This window comes from Rousettus aegyptiacus, unplaced genomic scaffold (assembly GCF_014176215.1).
Source record: "Rousettus aegyptiacus isolate mRouAeg1 unplaced genomic scaffold, mRouAeg1.p scaffold_m13_p_8, whole genome shotgun sequence".
Lineage (NCBI taxonomy): Eukaryota > Metazoa > Chordata > Mammalia > Chiroptera > Pteropodidae > Rousettus > Rousettus aegyptiacus.
In genome coordinates, this window is record NW_023416311.1 from 53790190 (window position 1) to 53806038 (window position 15849).

At 36.8% G+C, this 15849-nt stretch overlaps 1 protein-coding gene and 1 pseudogene across 1 annotated transcript in view; one reads left to right on the forward strand and one right to left on the reverse strand.

The window, feature by feature from the left end:
• Positions 1-7207, forward strand: part of LIX1 (limb and CNS expressed 1) — a 50106-nt gene extending 42899 nt beyond the window's left edge. Inside the window, exons 6-7 of the mRNA XM_016122527.2 lie at positions 3081-3158; positions 4750-7207. Coding sequence (XP_015978013.2) covers positions 3081-3158; positions 4750-5037 — 366 coding nt within the window. The 3' untranslated portion in view covers positions 5038-7207. The remainder of the gene's footprint in view (positions 1-3080; positions 3159-4749) is intronic.
• A 6599-nt stretch (positions 7208-13806) lies between these two features.
• Positions 13807-13925, reverse strand: LOC118607096 (annotated as a pseudogene).
• Positions 13926-15849: the final 1924 nt, after the last annotated feature.

The following is a 15849-nucleotide window of genomic DNA, read 5'->3' on the forward strand; positions in this document are numbered from 1 at the left end:
CTCAGAAGAGGTCGTTGTGTTACTATAGAAGAAAGTGCTTGATGATGGAATAGAAGTTCAGACAAACCAGCGTGAGCGAGGATGATGACCGTTCTTCATCAGGCTAACACAGTCCATGTCTCTGTGGGGAAGCTTTTGAGAGATGTAGTTTGCCAAGGGACATGAGAAAGATTTCTGGTTCTGTTCACAGCAGAATTGTGGGTTGTAAAGTCTAGGGAAATTGCTGGATAGAATGACCGGCATTTACCTGGAGAGGAGGTTTTGTGTATAGATGATAATGAGAGCCTGGAAGACCTTGGAGGCAGAATATGTTACTGAGGCAACAGTTGTCAGAGGATGAAATTAAGAGCCTGTTAGCAGTAAGCTGTTTCCCAAACTGGGCCACAGGTGTGTAAGGACAATGCAAAAGGGCTATTGGAAGCACAGAATAAATTCAGTATAGCTTCTGGGTCGTCAGCTTTACATGAAGATTTGGTTGGGGGCAGGTGGACAAGTGGAAGTGGTACTTTTTTTAAAATTGGATATATACAATAGAATACAACATTCAAGCAGAGTTAAGATAAAACAGGAAACGAAAGGAAATATCCAATTTGTAAATATTGGCCTTCCTGTAACACCAGAGACTGTTTCATATCAGGACATAAAGAGTGTTCTTATTCATTTTTATGGCTACAAAGTATTCAGTGAATAGACTTAAAGGTAAGGTGAGAAGGGCAGCACAAAATTACCCTCCTCTGTCACTCGGGTTTCTTAGATAAGCACAGTGGTGAGAGCCAGATTAGGCAAAATTTAGTTATAAAATGAATCACTCTCACTTTTCCAAATTAACATAGGGATGTGACAGAGCAGAAATCTGCATGGGGAGACGTGGTAGAGAGCAGGCATGAGAGGGGTGGAGTCCCTGGCCACTGGACCCAGGACCCTAGGCAGACAGTGGGGTCTCTGTTTGGGGCAAGAGTAATTCAGCTGGTTTCCAAGTTGTATTTAATTAATGGAAACAGATGGTTTTGCTTTTACTGAGGTCTTTGTGACCTCTTGGGGGTGCTTACTGTGTAGTAGAACATAGACAAAATCCCAAACTGGATCCCAAACTACAATGAAGAAAAACATTACTTTCAGTGGGAATTTTCAACATGATAATAGTGCTATTTTCTCTCCTGATCATCTTATAGCTTTAAAATTTACCTAATAATTTTAAGATGTCTAAAATATCAGAATAACTTTGTGTCTCCTGATTTTCATAATGAAAGCGTTTTCCTGAGCAAGCAAAGGTAGGTTCAATAAAAACCATCTTTTTAAATGGACACTAAGACATTTGTCTAAATGTAAGGTTTTCATAACTAGTTTCATGACCAGGAAGTTCCCTAATTGTATTATTATTTCCTAATAATTATATGGTTGCTGTTCGTGTTATTAATCCACAATAAATGTCTCTCTGACCAAAAAAGAAAAAAAGGAAGAAAAAAAAGAAATGCAGATAATTTCAATGGAAGACTGATAATTCTAATCACATCAGAAAAATAAAATCTTCAATATGTTGATACACTTTAGCTGACGCGTGATATCAGGCAGGGAGAGGGCGATGCTGATAGAAAGCCTCAAGGCTATGCTCAGCCCTAACCATTGGATGTGGAACCTGTGGGTGGGTTTTAATATCAATGTAACCTTATTGTATATATTTTAAGGCATTTTGTTGATCGAATTTGTAAATCGAGGAGTATTTTATGGTTTTTATAGTTGTCCCATTATGTTTTATATTTATTTTGGGCCTAAATTTTTAAAAATTTAAAAATTTTTCTTTAAAATGGAAAATCATTACATGATTTAAAACTCAGAAGGTGCAAAAGACTGTCCGAGGAAGGTCTCCCTCCCACTTCTGTCCCTAAGGCCTTCTTTTTCTCTCTCTGGGGACAACTAATGTTGCCCAATTCTTTTGTGTCTTGCCAGAACTCTTCTAGGCATTTACAAGCAAACATTTATAGGGACCTTCTCTTTCTTTTTTTTAAAATCAAATAGTAGCACACGGTATTCATGTTGTGCACTTTGCTTTTATTTTATTTTAACAACACATCACAGAGATTATAGTAGAACCTAGAGAACTTTCTCATCCTTTCTTTGTGACAGCAACGTAGTCAGTTGTATTAATGTATTGTCAGGGAGGAAAAGTAATTTCCCTCTACCCTTCCAGTTCTTAGCTGAGATCCCTGTAATAAGAGACAGATTAACAAGAGCAAAACCTAAGTTTCCCTGCATGTATACCTCATGTATACATGAGAGATACCTAGGGAAAAATGAGTTAAGGTGGCGAAGGTGGCTTAGAATTCAGAATTAAATACCATTATAATAGGGAAAAAGGAGGAGGGATGTAGGCCTCTTAGGAGAGAATAAATGATTTTAAAGAAAGATGAATGGGAAATATAATCATTTGTGACGAAGTTTCCCTGGGTGTGGTGTGGACTTCCAGTTTCTTCTATGATGAGTCAGTCATTGCTGGTTGATGAAATTCCCCAGGAGGGGACTTATAACAATCGAGTTCCTTTTGGAGGACCTGTCTTCAGACAGATAAGAGGGGTTCAAAGAAAGCCTCTCCCTGCATTTGCCATTTTTCTAGTGCTTCCAGCTTAAAATAACCAATATACCAAAGTGCATATTTTGATGTGGCGTATTCTGATACCTTTCATTTAACCATTCCTTTAAATATGAACATTTAAAATATTGTCACTCTCAGGCAGTTTCAAAGATGATGCAATGTATAGCCTTGCCTATACATTACTCTGAAATGCACTAGTATATTTAGATAACTACTTGGGTAGTTATATTTAACTATATTTAATGTGAAAGATTTATCAATTATATAGTCATTTAGTGTGCAAAGATGGCTACAGCAGAGGAGGAAAGGAAGAATGCTCTGGAAGCCTTGGACTCTGGTGTTTGAAAAGTCTCAAAGCGTTCTGAAAATATCGTATATTCTATTTCTCTGATATAGTCAAAGATCAGAGTTATGCCCTGCTCAGCTATCACTGAGGCACTTTCTATGAGACTAATAACAGACATTTGTTTTGTTTTGTTTTGTTTTTTAGGAGCTGATGACCATTTTCCAACTCTTACACTGGAATGGAAGCCTAAAAGCTCTTCGTGAAACAAAGTGTTCACGACAGGTGAGATTTTTCAATCCGGAATGTGTTTGTGTTCTGTGGACTGAGCAGATGACTTGTCATCTTCTGAAGAAATTTTCTTTACTTGGATTTTTTTTTCTGTTTAAATTTGGTACTGTATTTATTGAGTAAAAGCAAAGAACACATGAAAAAAATATGTATAACAGTCCAGTTGAGTCAGGGACTAACCAAATATGCACACTAAGAAGAATGTTGGCTGGGCAGAGGACTGATTTAGATTCTTATACTGAATGCCAAAATGGAGAGATCATGAAGACAGACTTTGTTTCTAAGACAAACGCTGAATATATTCTATGCACCTGTCCTGCTTAGAATCTGTGCCCTCCTCCACTATCCAATATGGAGAGAAACTTAAGAATGCACGGCTTAGGAACCTCCTCACTGAGGGAGCTAAAGCTGGTTATAGTGGGAGGATTCTTCTCACTCCTACCAAAAGTCCCCAAAGGATGACAGAAGTGATTATAAAGATGGGCGAGCTGGCATTCAGTCACTCCAATTTTGGGGTTAAAATTTTCTTCCTTATTTTTCAGAGTCAGGATCTCACTATTTCTTTGCTACCTATGAGAAGTACCCCTCCCCTTTTTTAATGGCAAAGGCAAACCCCCTTCTGTATATGTAATGGTTTTCACCTACTGTCCTCCAAGATTTATCCTTCTTTTACCCACAATTAGACTTTGAAAGATGGTAGTTTATTTTTGAGAATTTGCTAACAGGAATTTAAATGAGGAACAAAGCCTCGTCTAGTCAGCAAGATGAAGGTGTATATAAGAGTTTTCCATGTACCAAAGCCCCAGGAGTTTCTAGTTGGTTTTTGCTTAGAAAGTCTGGCTTTCAAAATGTCAAAGATGGAAAAGAAATGAATAGTTGACAATGGCTTTGGTTATTTTTTTTTTCCTTTGATTTTATAAAAGGCCTTTGAAATATGCCGGGTTGGTTATAAACACTGTTCCATGATTGTTTTTAATTTGTTAAGGTCATAAATACCATATGTTCTTAAAAATAAAAACAAGCAATGCATCTGCTCCATAAGATCTTCTTAAAGTGTCTCCATCAAACCTATACATCATGTTACAATGTATTGGCAATTTTTCACGTGAGAATTAACAGATAGTGACTAATTTTTAATTATTTGCAGAAGAGACAATGTACATAAAGGTACCATTATGATATCAATAATGATAATGCCTACATTTCATAATAATTTTTTTAAGTTTTTACTGTTGTTTCTGCAAGCCATTTGGACTGTCATATTTCTTATGCTAACAACACATATTTTCTAGTGAGGTCAGAGTTCTGTTATGTGAACATTTTTGAGTGTTCCTGGTATTAGTGTTTTGACTCACCCTGGAGTGACTTTGCTTTGCTATACCAGTGTAACCCTTCATATCCTTTAAGAAGTATGTTATGGGATTTGGCTTCAATTTGTGAACATCAGAGAGGCTCAGTTGTAGGTAAAACTCCCATGGATATGGGGGTGGCAGAGGCAAAGGAAACAACCTGTCGGAAATGCCATGAGCACAGGTGCCTTTGTTGCTCTTCACTGACACTCTGGGCTTTGTTTCTTGGCTCCCAGGAAGTCATCTCCTACTATTCCCAGTATTCCCTAGATGAAAAGATGCGCAGCCACATGGCCCTAGACTGGATTATGAAGGAACGGGAGTCTCCAGGAATTCTCTCTCAAGAGCTACGAATGGCCCTGCGGGAGTTGGAAGAAGCCAGGAAAGCAGGACAAGAACTACGGTTTTACAAAGAGAAGAAAGAAATCCTGAGTTTAGCCCTGACTCAGATATATAGCGATCCTGACACTTCCTCACCCAGTGATGATCAGCTCAGTCTCACGGCCCTTTGTGGCTATCACTAGCAAGGGCAGGTTCCAACTATCCCTGGGAACAGTAGAGGCCAGATTCTAACATTAGAAAGCTCTTTAAAGGAAGTCTTTGGAGGCTTTGGCACCTATCTAGCTAATTAACACCTGAAGGCTATACTAACTCTCCCCACCTGTTCCATTCGTAGAATCTGAGAGTAGCAGGACCCTTACGGGACCAATATTCCACTCTATGTAGTTTTCTCCTCATGCTCTCAATAGAATAAAAGGATGGAGACAGGATGACTTGAAAATATTTTCCAGGCCTGGCTTCAACCCAGTTGACATGTGCCTTACTGGATTATATGTGTTGTTGGAAAGAATGGATCAGTGTAGCATCTCTCAGAAGAACATCAGCCAGGACTGTGGAAAGTAGCATGATAGCAAACTTTTAAAAAATACTTGGGATTAAATAAACAATGTAGATTGTTTTTGAAAATATCCAAGAGTCAGAGTTTCTTCTTAAGCTTTTTAACTTAGGAGATAGCTGATACTCTACTAACTGTAATCCAGACTATAGTGGCAATTTTATCTGGACATCCCATTATTAAATATCTTGAATTGGTAATAGTATGAAAATACTAGAAAAATTTAATGTGGCTTAAAATGCTTTTGTGATATTTTTTTTTTTAAATCCACACTCTTCTATATGGGGAAAAATGTCACCTACAATAGAAACCTCAAATTCTTCAGGAAGATTTAATATCCAGATTTTATGAGTCCTGCAGTCAGTCTTATTCACTGATATCTATTTGCAAATAGATAACTTGAATTGATTTGTTTTTATTTGTACAACCGCAGTCATATATCTGCAATAAATAAAATTACTGGTATTGTAAAGGTTAAAACATTTTGAAAAATCTTTAGCATTTAGCAGTGCTTGCATTTGACTAGTTTCTCTTTCATTAGTGAGAAGGAATCTTTGGCTGTTTTTGTTGTTGTTTAAGAACATAAGCCACCAGTAGCTCAAATCGTTCTCCCTTTGAACATGACCCATGTCAAACAACTGATTAGCAAACCAAAAGCAAATACACACTAATTTTTAGATGGTTCCTATTCACTCAGATTTAAGAATGGCAGCAATGACAATTTTAAACACTTGTAGGTATTTCCATATCTATAACATGAAAGAGATTATTCTACATTTAGTCCAATAATTCAAATTAAAGAAAACAATGTTCTCAATTTTATATAAGATTTCTTTTTCTTCTTGTTTAGGCAAATGCAAACTAAATTTCCTGGAAGCTAAAACCATTATAATTACATTAAAGTTTACAAAAATATGATACATAAACCTTATATATAAATATGTACAAAAATATTCGTCACTCCTTAAATCCCCATAAAAACTACTTGGTACTGATTATATTTTGGAATTAGCCTTAATAATAAAAAATCACCTTCACATATTACATTTCTTGTACTAGGGGAAATATTTAGCTACATAGCTGCCCTACTCTAATGTTTCGAAAGGTAATACTATATAATATTAGATATATTGTGTTTAAAAATATAGTTTTAACAAAAATCAAATTCCTCCTCAAAATGAGGCTAAATGTCACCCAGAAGAAATCTTTATTCCCTTATATTCCCAAAAAGGAATCAGAATTAATATTTATAACTTCAATAAAATTTGAGAAAATGTTCTATTTAAAGTAACTTTTTTCATAAAATCATTACTCTTTATTATTTCAAAAAAGCCACAATTTCCCATGTCGAGTATAATTAAAGGTAGGACCACCATTACTGCATTTTCAGACTTTGACAAGGACCACCTCAGGCTGACACATCTACTCAGAAGCAAGAACAGGAATCAGCTAGGAAAAATACCAAATTTACTCTTCGCCCTATAATTAGAAAACTGCAATCATTCTGGAAATGGAAAATAGACGTTCTCCCTTGGCCACTGTCAATGTTTTCTGACTAGTCAAAACTGCCCACTCTTCCTGGAATGGCAAGAAGTCTACAAAAAAAGAAAAGTCAGAACCTTGGCCACTGCTAGTCCCTTTGATGCTCATTTATAGCAAACCAATTTGAGCTAAGACATAATGGTTCAGAACATCACATAAACACCTATAATTCTGTCCCAGAGAAGAGCAGGGTTGAAGAGCAAAGTTGAGTATTATTATTTTTCCTTTCCTATATCTTGTTCTCAAAAACATACTGTGTTTAAGGGGACTAGAATGAAGGAATCTCTGTTTAAATATATGGAGCTCTGGGGCCTAAACTTCTGTGGTTATAAACACTTTGAGAATCTAATAAAAACTATGGACTTTCTCCTAGGAAAATAAAACTAAGCATATACATTTAAATTTTTACAAAGTTTCAGAGAGTATGTGAACCTCCCCAAATTCCATGGATTGCTCTGTCCAAGACCTCCCCCCCTACGTTCCCCCACCTCCCACCCCCGCCCACTCCACCACCACCCATTTTAGAACTCTTAATTTTGAGCACATGCTTATAGTCTCTTAAACGTTTCAGTAGGGATCTAACCTAGTTCAGACATAGCCCCACAGAACCTATTTCTAAGATAAATGTCATCATCCTTAAATACAGAATTGTACCATATTTAGACAGGAGATGTTTAATTTTCACAAAATCCAAATACACCAGATTATTATGGGAAAAAAAAAAAGCTTGAAGCAAACTGAACTTGTGTGAACATATCAGAATATCACAGATTTAATAAAGTCATTTTTTCTCGAGTGATCAGAATTCAGTTGTCCATTTCTTCAAAAGCTATAGCCCACTGACATATTAGCTGTTAAATTCATTCACCTATTTCTAGAAAAGAAAAAATAAGTAAAGTGATAATATTCTTAAAATACTGTACCTACATCAACTGTTAATCAGCTCAGCTAGGTCTCAGGAAAAAATTGAAATACAGCATAAAGTTTCAACACATTCCTGTTTCTTTAGGGAAAGCTTTTAGAGCCATGAGTTTTATTGTGATTGACTTTATCTCTGAAATGCTTTAAAGAATTCTATCATATCATGCCCTGTCTTTCATTCTTGTCAAAGGATGAAAGAAGACATGCTAAGACTGTTTTCAGTACCCTTGACTATGTTCACAGGTAAATACTACCCTTAATATATTGTTGATTTTTTGTTTTGTTTATTTTTTTCCTTGCAGAAATGCAAATATCAAGATTTCTTCTGTGTCCATCATGTTAAAAATGTAATATTAAGACTGTTTTTAGCCAGGGCTCCAGGAAAACAAGAGTCATTTTCCCTCCCACAGCAATTCTCAACTTTGACTGCACATTAGAAATACCTGAGGAGCTTTAAAAAAAAATCCAAATGTTTAGACTATACCCAAACCAGTGAAATCAGACTCTCTGGTGGTGGGCCCCAGGTACCAGTATTTTTTAAAGCTCCTTAGGTAGTTTCAAGGTGCAATACAGTTGAGAACTACTGCTCTTACGCAAGAAGTTCTGGCTCGGAGATCTATGGCTTAACTAGTGGGAGCTATGACTCACTTGGTCATGGCCCCAAATTCAAATGTTGAGCTCTTCTGAGGAAGGTAGGGGCAAATTCTTTGGCTTGGGCAAGAGATTCTCCTGGAACCCAGAATTAAAGCAGGGCAAGTGTGCACGTACACACACACACAACACACACAACACACACACACACACACACGTTATTTTAGCCAGAAAGCCAGACTGGCCCAGGGTCTAGGCTTTGTTTCCCAAATATGATACATGAACTCTCTGTACCAGAATCATCCGGGGGCACTTGTTTAAAAATACAAGTCCTGGGCATACACCCCAGACCTGCAGACCAAATTCCAGGAGAGCGACTGGATTAGTTACCACTTCACCAGGTGTTTCTGATCATACTTAAATTTTAGTTCTTTTGGCCTAAAGCTACCTAACACATTCTTTACCAGCCTCTTGTCAGGGGTGGAGTACAGAAAGGAATAAAGGTGGGAGAGGAAGGAAGGTTGCCTTTCTAACCCCCCTGGAAGCTAGAGAGAAGCAGAAGGGGCAAAGAGATACGGCCACTATTTCTCTCCCAAAAGAGCAGCTCCTGCTCTTTTATCACTTTGTCCCCAATATCCAGGGTTACTTTTATCCCTTTACAAGAAACCGTGAAAATCTCTATTAGCTCATGGCATAAGTCATTTTTAAACCAGACTGTAACCCCTGTTAGCACATTCTCCCTTGGAGCAAAATAGGTTGTGGGAAATGCAAGCAGAAGCTTCTTTCTGAGAGCTGTTGATTCTCTAGTGATTATTGGTTCCCAAGTGAAAGTCCCAGATTGCTATCTATTTATAGGCAGTTCCCAAATTTAGTAATAATTGTATTCCACAAGTTCATTTGTAAGTCAGTCAGTTGTTCAACCCTGGGAATGCATTTTTCTATAGGAACAAGGCCATAAATGATGGTAAATTTCCAGACTGGCCTATATAGGCAATAGGATACCTCAAGTATTGATCTATGGGACCTCATACAGCTCTAGGTTGCAGGTGGGGGCAGAGGAGGGTAGAACAAGGAAGGGGCAGCTGTAGGTCCAGGGTGTGGTATTGAAAGACCTCCTTGGGGCACATTTCTCATCTGAAACTGGTTTTCCAAGTAGTCCCCCATAGATTAGCTTGCCAGTACCATCGCTTGTTGCTTTTTTTGACTATGGTTTCTCCTACCTGCTGACTTACTGAAAAAGTAACTTTTTTCTGCCTTTCCTACAACATTTGAAAGTTTCTAAGAGCTAATATCACTAGAAATAGGAACATTTGTGTGACCTACAAATGGTAGCTAGTAAGCCTCTCTACAGGGTCTGTTTTCACTAGGGCCTGTGGGGCAATTCACGGGCACATGAAGCAGGCCTTGGAAGAGCTGCCCATGGAAGCTGTTCCGCTCACCCACCCCCTAAGGTTTCCTGCTTCTTCGGTGTTCTCATTTGGTTCCGCGTGGTATCACCCCATTCTAATCACAGCTGCCTCATAGCTAGACAGTGATTCTGGGTAATATGGCACAAAACTACAAACTTGACTGATCAGTCTGTCCCTCTCAAGAATGGGAACTAAGAAACCTGGAAGGAATTTGCCAGTTCAGGTTGGGAGATAAAGGGGAAAGAGTCGTGTCTATGAGTGTGTATTTGTGCGGGCTGAGGTGAGGAGAAATTAGGAACCATGGGTCAACTGAGGAAGCTGGTCGGTAGTAAGAGAAGCTAATCAATACAGATGCAGAGAGAGGCAGAGGCACAAGAAGAAGGTGAAGGCATGAGGTCCATAAGGGGATGATGAGAACTGCAGGCCCAAGTACCCTGCAACAAATTCATTTGTTCTTTATTTGTTCTTTAAGTGGACCACACGCCTTTCAACCAAAGAACTCTCACCTTGCTCATTTCAGAGCAAAGTCACAATCGATCATTCTGGACTTTTCATCCTTAGACCAGAAATAACTGACCTAAGGAAGAACCGAAGTGATAGCAGTGCTGCTAAGAAAACTAGACTGAGGACTGGTGACAGAGTTAGCTTTTCCCCCTCTCACTGCCCTTCCCACTCCAATGTAAGGTCTCACACCAGCCAGGGGTCCTTCCCAACTCTGAAAAAATGTATGTATCATATGCTAACCATCTTGTCCTTCCTCCCCTATGTAGAAATTCTTCTGTTCTCATGTTCCACAGGAGGTATAACCACAGAGGGAAAACAGGATTCTATTTTTTTTAAAAAAGATAAAAGTCAGACCTCAAATAATTGTTTTCCTAAAAAATTAATCACTTTGGGAAACTGATACCATCCTGACAATGCTGAAGAGTGCTATCTCTGCCCAAGGCATTTTTGTCATAAACTTCTCCTTTGAAATGGCCCTCTGAGTCCAAGTAAATAAAGGAAGAAAATGTGCACTGAAAGCACTTCGCCATCCTGAACTGACTAGTTTATTTCAGCACTTTGACTATTAGGCTTAATACTTAGCCTGCGCTCAATGAATGTTTGAATGGAACTTTATCATTCTTGTCTTGGTGCCTTCCTTACTCCTTGCTTGGTGAGTTAATTCATTCATCACACCTGGCTCTGTTCCACTGGATTAGTTAGAACTAACATCTCACTTGGTTGTAAAGCAGAAAAGCAGATCAAACTTACTGGCAAATAGAGTTTATTGACTTGTGACACGAAAGAACACCAGGATAGTTTTTGCTCTAAGCACATCTGGATCTAGAAGCGCAAACCAAGACTCGATCTCTCTTATTGTACAAATGCATAATTATGTGCACGTACACATGGATTGGTGCTTATTTCTCAAATCTGCTTTCTTTTGCATTGGACCCATTTTTAGTCAGACTCTCCCCTGGACTAATAAGATGGTGGCCATCAGTGTTATGCTTACATCATAGCAGGATTAGAAATTCTCTTCCCAACAGTTCAAATCCAAATTCTAGAACTGAGCGCTATAGTGGTTTTTTAGATGAATCAATCACAGTGCCAGTGTCGTATGTCTATCCCCCTGGAACTGGTTGTCAAGCCAGCCCACCTAAACAATTTAGACCTGCTGGAGGAGGAGTAAATATGAGGTAAATATGGGTTCAGTTACCAAAATGGGGAAAATGTGACCATTTCCCAAGATATTTTTGAAACTACTCCTTAAAGGCCTTCAGAAATAGAATCAACAATAGAAGAAATTCAGTCTCTCTAATCACATTCACCAAAGGACAAATTTTGTCACCATTAAAGATGTTCAAAAAATTTTTTTCCTACAGGAAAATCCAAAAGTGTTTCCAGACCAATCACGTCGCTGTAATGAGTACATAGGTTCTCTGAGGACCTGCGTGAAGGGATAACACTCACTTACATGTAAGAGGTCTGCTGTGTGGAGAAGCCTAATCATGCACATTACTCTGCAGCCACACTTCATATATCCTCAGTGCTGATGAATGGCTGCTATACAAGTCAGTCAGGAAATTTCCTCTGGTCTCTTTCTGGTGGGCCCTGGCTTTCATTATCAGTGGCTGCTAATGCTCCTTAATAGAAAAGAAAACACTCGAACCCAACAATTGAAAACAGTTGTGGCAAACTGGACCATTCAATAGCTCAGGTAATTTATTTATCCCTACTTATGTGACTGAGCAACTCACAAACCTTAAGTATATCTCCACCCTGATGATCCCTGAGTCATGACAGAGGCAGTCTTAAAATGATTTTGCAAATTTATTTATTCTGAGTCAATTCATTGTGTATCTGCCAGATATTTTCATGTTTCCATATAGTGATTTGTTATATGCTGTCTGGAAGTAAATAGGCATTACTTGGTGCAAAATTCATAGGGAAATAATTGAAAACACAAGGGACCCAATAAAATACCAGGAGAATTGAAATGCCAACCTGAAACCATAATAAATTGAATTTAAAAAGTAGAAGCTATTTTACCCTTCAGTTAATCTGTTCTCAAAGGATCTAGGAATTTTATTTATCTATTTATTTATTGTAGCTACTTGAAATTTTTAAACTTTGTCACAAGGCCACCAAAGCAAACAAGTCCAAAGAATGGGGGAGGGGATATCAATTCTCCTAAAGGCTGAAACATAGATCCTTTAATCTTAAATGATGGTTGGGTTCATTAAAGTTGTGAATTTAATTTAGACAGGTTTTCTTCATGCTGCCTTCCACCCAGAGCAGTCTTATTCACAACATGTTTTTATCCTTTATATTTTCTTCATAAAAATCCAAGGAAAGTATCTCTTTGTCTCATTTACCAGTTATTTGTGAAAAGCCAAGGGGGCTCAGCTCTCAGTCTGCTGAAAAGAAGCTTCGACAGGCTGCATCTTACCACCTGGATGACTCTGTCCAAAGGCAGCAGGTGTCACACACGTTGACAGTAGGATTTACAGTAGGATTTACGGGGCTTAAAATAAACGACCTAAAGGAAAAACTATCAACCTATCCATTTCTAAGCCCAATTTCAGTTTGCTCATGTTATTTATCCCCATAGTTAGAAGCGGAGAATGTCAGAGTTCCAGATGAAACTCAGTTGAGAAAACGACTCTCTGGAAGAGGTGGGAGCAAGTCCACGGAGGACGAATCATACCTATTAGCAAATAGCACCTTGCACCTGCCCCTCCTTCTCTAACTCCCCTTCGTTTTCCTTTTTCACCTGAGGAGGCATTTCCTCCCTGGATTCAGTCTTCATTTCCCCCTTATTTCTTGTCTTTATCTGCATTCGATTCATTTTACTCAAATTATTCTTAATTCACACTTGAGAATTAAAGTTCTGCGAGAAGTAATCAAAAGGAATTGACTTTGTGGTAATTAAGTTCTTCTCATTTACACTGAATCTCAATAAAGCTACTTTTGGCTCCAGACTTTCTTTATAGTAAACAGGCTTCTTATATGCTAATGGCATTTAAAAAAAGCTTCCTGGTGTGTTCTGGTTAACCTTTATAAAAATGGAGAATTGAGGTTGGCAATGTGTGTGCCAAACAATGTCAATTTTCGTATAAGGCACCAGAAGTCTGAAGGCCGCCTCGCTCTCTCCACCAGGCTGTAGAATGGGCTTTTCTGCAGGTTCCCAGATGCAAGTTGTGAGGTGCCCCACTGTGTAAGAGGAGGTAAGTCTCCAGAATCTAGACTCACAGAATGAAGGGTTGGTCTTACCTCCATTAACCCAGAAAATGAAGACAGGTTTATTCAGTTATGAAAAAGATTCAAGCTCAACAGGCAATTTACAGAAGAAATTCTATTTTCAATCTCATTGCTTACCAAACAATAATATTTTCACCAAGCAGACTGGCAAATAATAATAATAACTATTATTATTATTTTATTTTTTATGCCTACAGCACCTGATCTTCCTAGGTGATCTCCCATCCAAGTACTAACCAGGCCTGACTCTGATTAGTTTCCGAGATCAGATGAGATCGGGCTTATTCAGGGTAGCATGGCCGTAGACTCAAGAAATAACTATAATATCCAACACTGGTGAGTTTGTGAGGAAAGAACACTCTCATACCCTGTTGATGGGAATGTAAATCAATAGTCTTTTTTGGAGTCTACTCTATTAAAATTTGATGTGTTCTGTTCATTTGAACCAGCATTTTTCAATTCTATGAATTAATTCTGTAGAAACAATTCTACAAATACTCAAAAATATGTTCAAAAGGATGTTCTTTATTTCATCATTTCTATTAGTAAACTTTGGAATGTTTATCATTAGAAGACCAGTTAGTTTCATGATACATCTCTTACTGCATTATTCAATACAGTAGCCACTAGCTACATGTGGCTATTGAACACTTGACATGTGGCTAATCTGATTTGAGTACACACAATGAAATTTGAAGATTTATATTAAAAAAAGTAAAGTGTCTCATTAATAATTTTTATATTGATTATATGTTGAAAAGATGACATTTTAGATAATTAGGCTAAATATATTATTAAAAATAATTTTACCTGTTGCTTTTTACCTTTTTAATTAAAGTGGCTACTAGAATATATATTGACTATGTTGTTCATATTTAAACCTCATATTGTGTTTCTTTCAGACAGCATTGACATATACTATGCTGTCATTAAAACGTAGATTTCTATGTACCACCTTTTATAGAGTAATTGAAAAATAACTTTCAAATTAATACATAAATTGCATAAATACATAAATACATACATACGTTTCTGAAACCAAGTGATAAACATTTTTTACTTTTTACTTTGTTTTACTCATTTGTTTTCATTTTTTTTTAATTAAGCATATGTAAAAAACAAATTTAGGGGAATATGCCCTAAACATTGTTGAGGAGGTGAGGGTTGGGAGTAAAGAAGGAAAATTTTTTACATTATTTTAAATTGCAGTTTAAGAACATTTAGGAAAAAAAATAAAATTAAAGCTAAAGATTAAGAACAAAGTCAAGGGAGAAAAAAACATGGTAGTTTTAGGAATTCATGTTGGTTAATGTGTTTTGTTGACTTGGCATTTATTATCTATGGAACTCTATTTTGATGATATATTACAAAATCATACAATTTTTTCCCCCAAATACAAATGGTGACTTTTTTGTTTGTTTGTTTTTACTATTACTATTTGTTATGTTACCTCAATAAAGGAAATAGAAAAAACTAAAAGCAGATGAAATTTCTTGTCCTGGTAATGAACAGCAAGCCAGATTTCAGTTTCAATAACTCAGTTCCCTCAGGGGTTGACAACAATGGACAAAGATTTCAAATCCATCTCCATTTTAACCATCTGATGCTTCAAGTACTAAAAAGAAGCCATGGTTGAAAATTACTCAGGCAGGAGATGTTCTTCACATTTTATGAAACTAAATTTAGAGGGGGGAAAAGACTTAATAAACATTAAACTAGTTTACCTCACATTTTATTGGATGCTTACATATATATATTTATATAGATCTCATATGTGTTCATATTATTTTGTGTTCTATTTTAGTCATTTAACATTGTTTCATGTAAATCCATGTATTACCATGTCTCCCAAACTTGTTGTGAATGGTATTTCAGCAAATTTATATGACAAGTTTATTTGCTCTTCAGGGGAATTTTCATTGTCTTTAGTAGCATTATTGTGAACATACTTTTATAAATTAATTTTTAAATGTAATTTTATTTTCTCTAAGAGTAGTTCCTTTAAGTATTTCTGAGTCTTTAAAATAAAATCTTTATTCTGAGTACTTTTATGACAAATTTTAAATATAAATGTTCTCAATTCTTTTTCTGAAACCAAGTGATAAACATTTTTTATTTTTTACTTTGTTTTATTTTATTTTTTAGTTAGAGGGGAATTAACAAATGGTCTGAATATTTTAAAATCATTAACACATAAAAAATACTTAATATATATTACCAGATTACTTTTG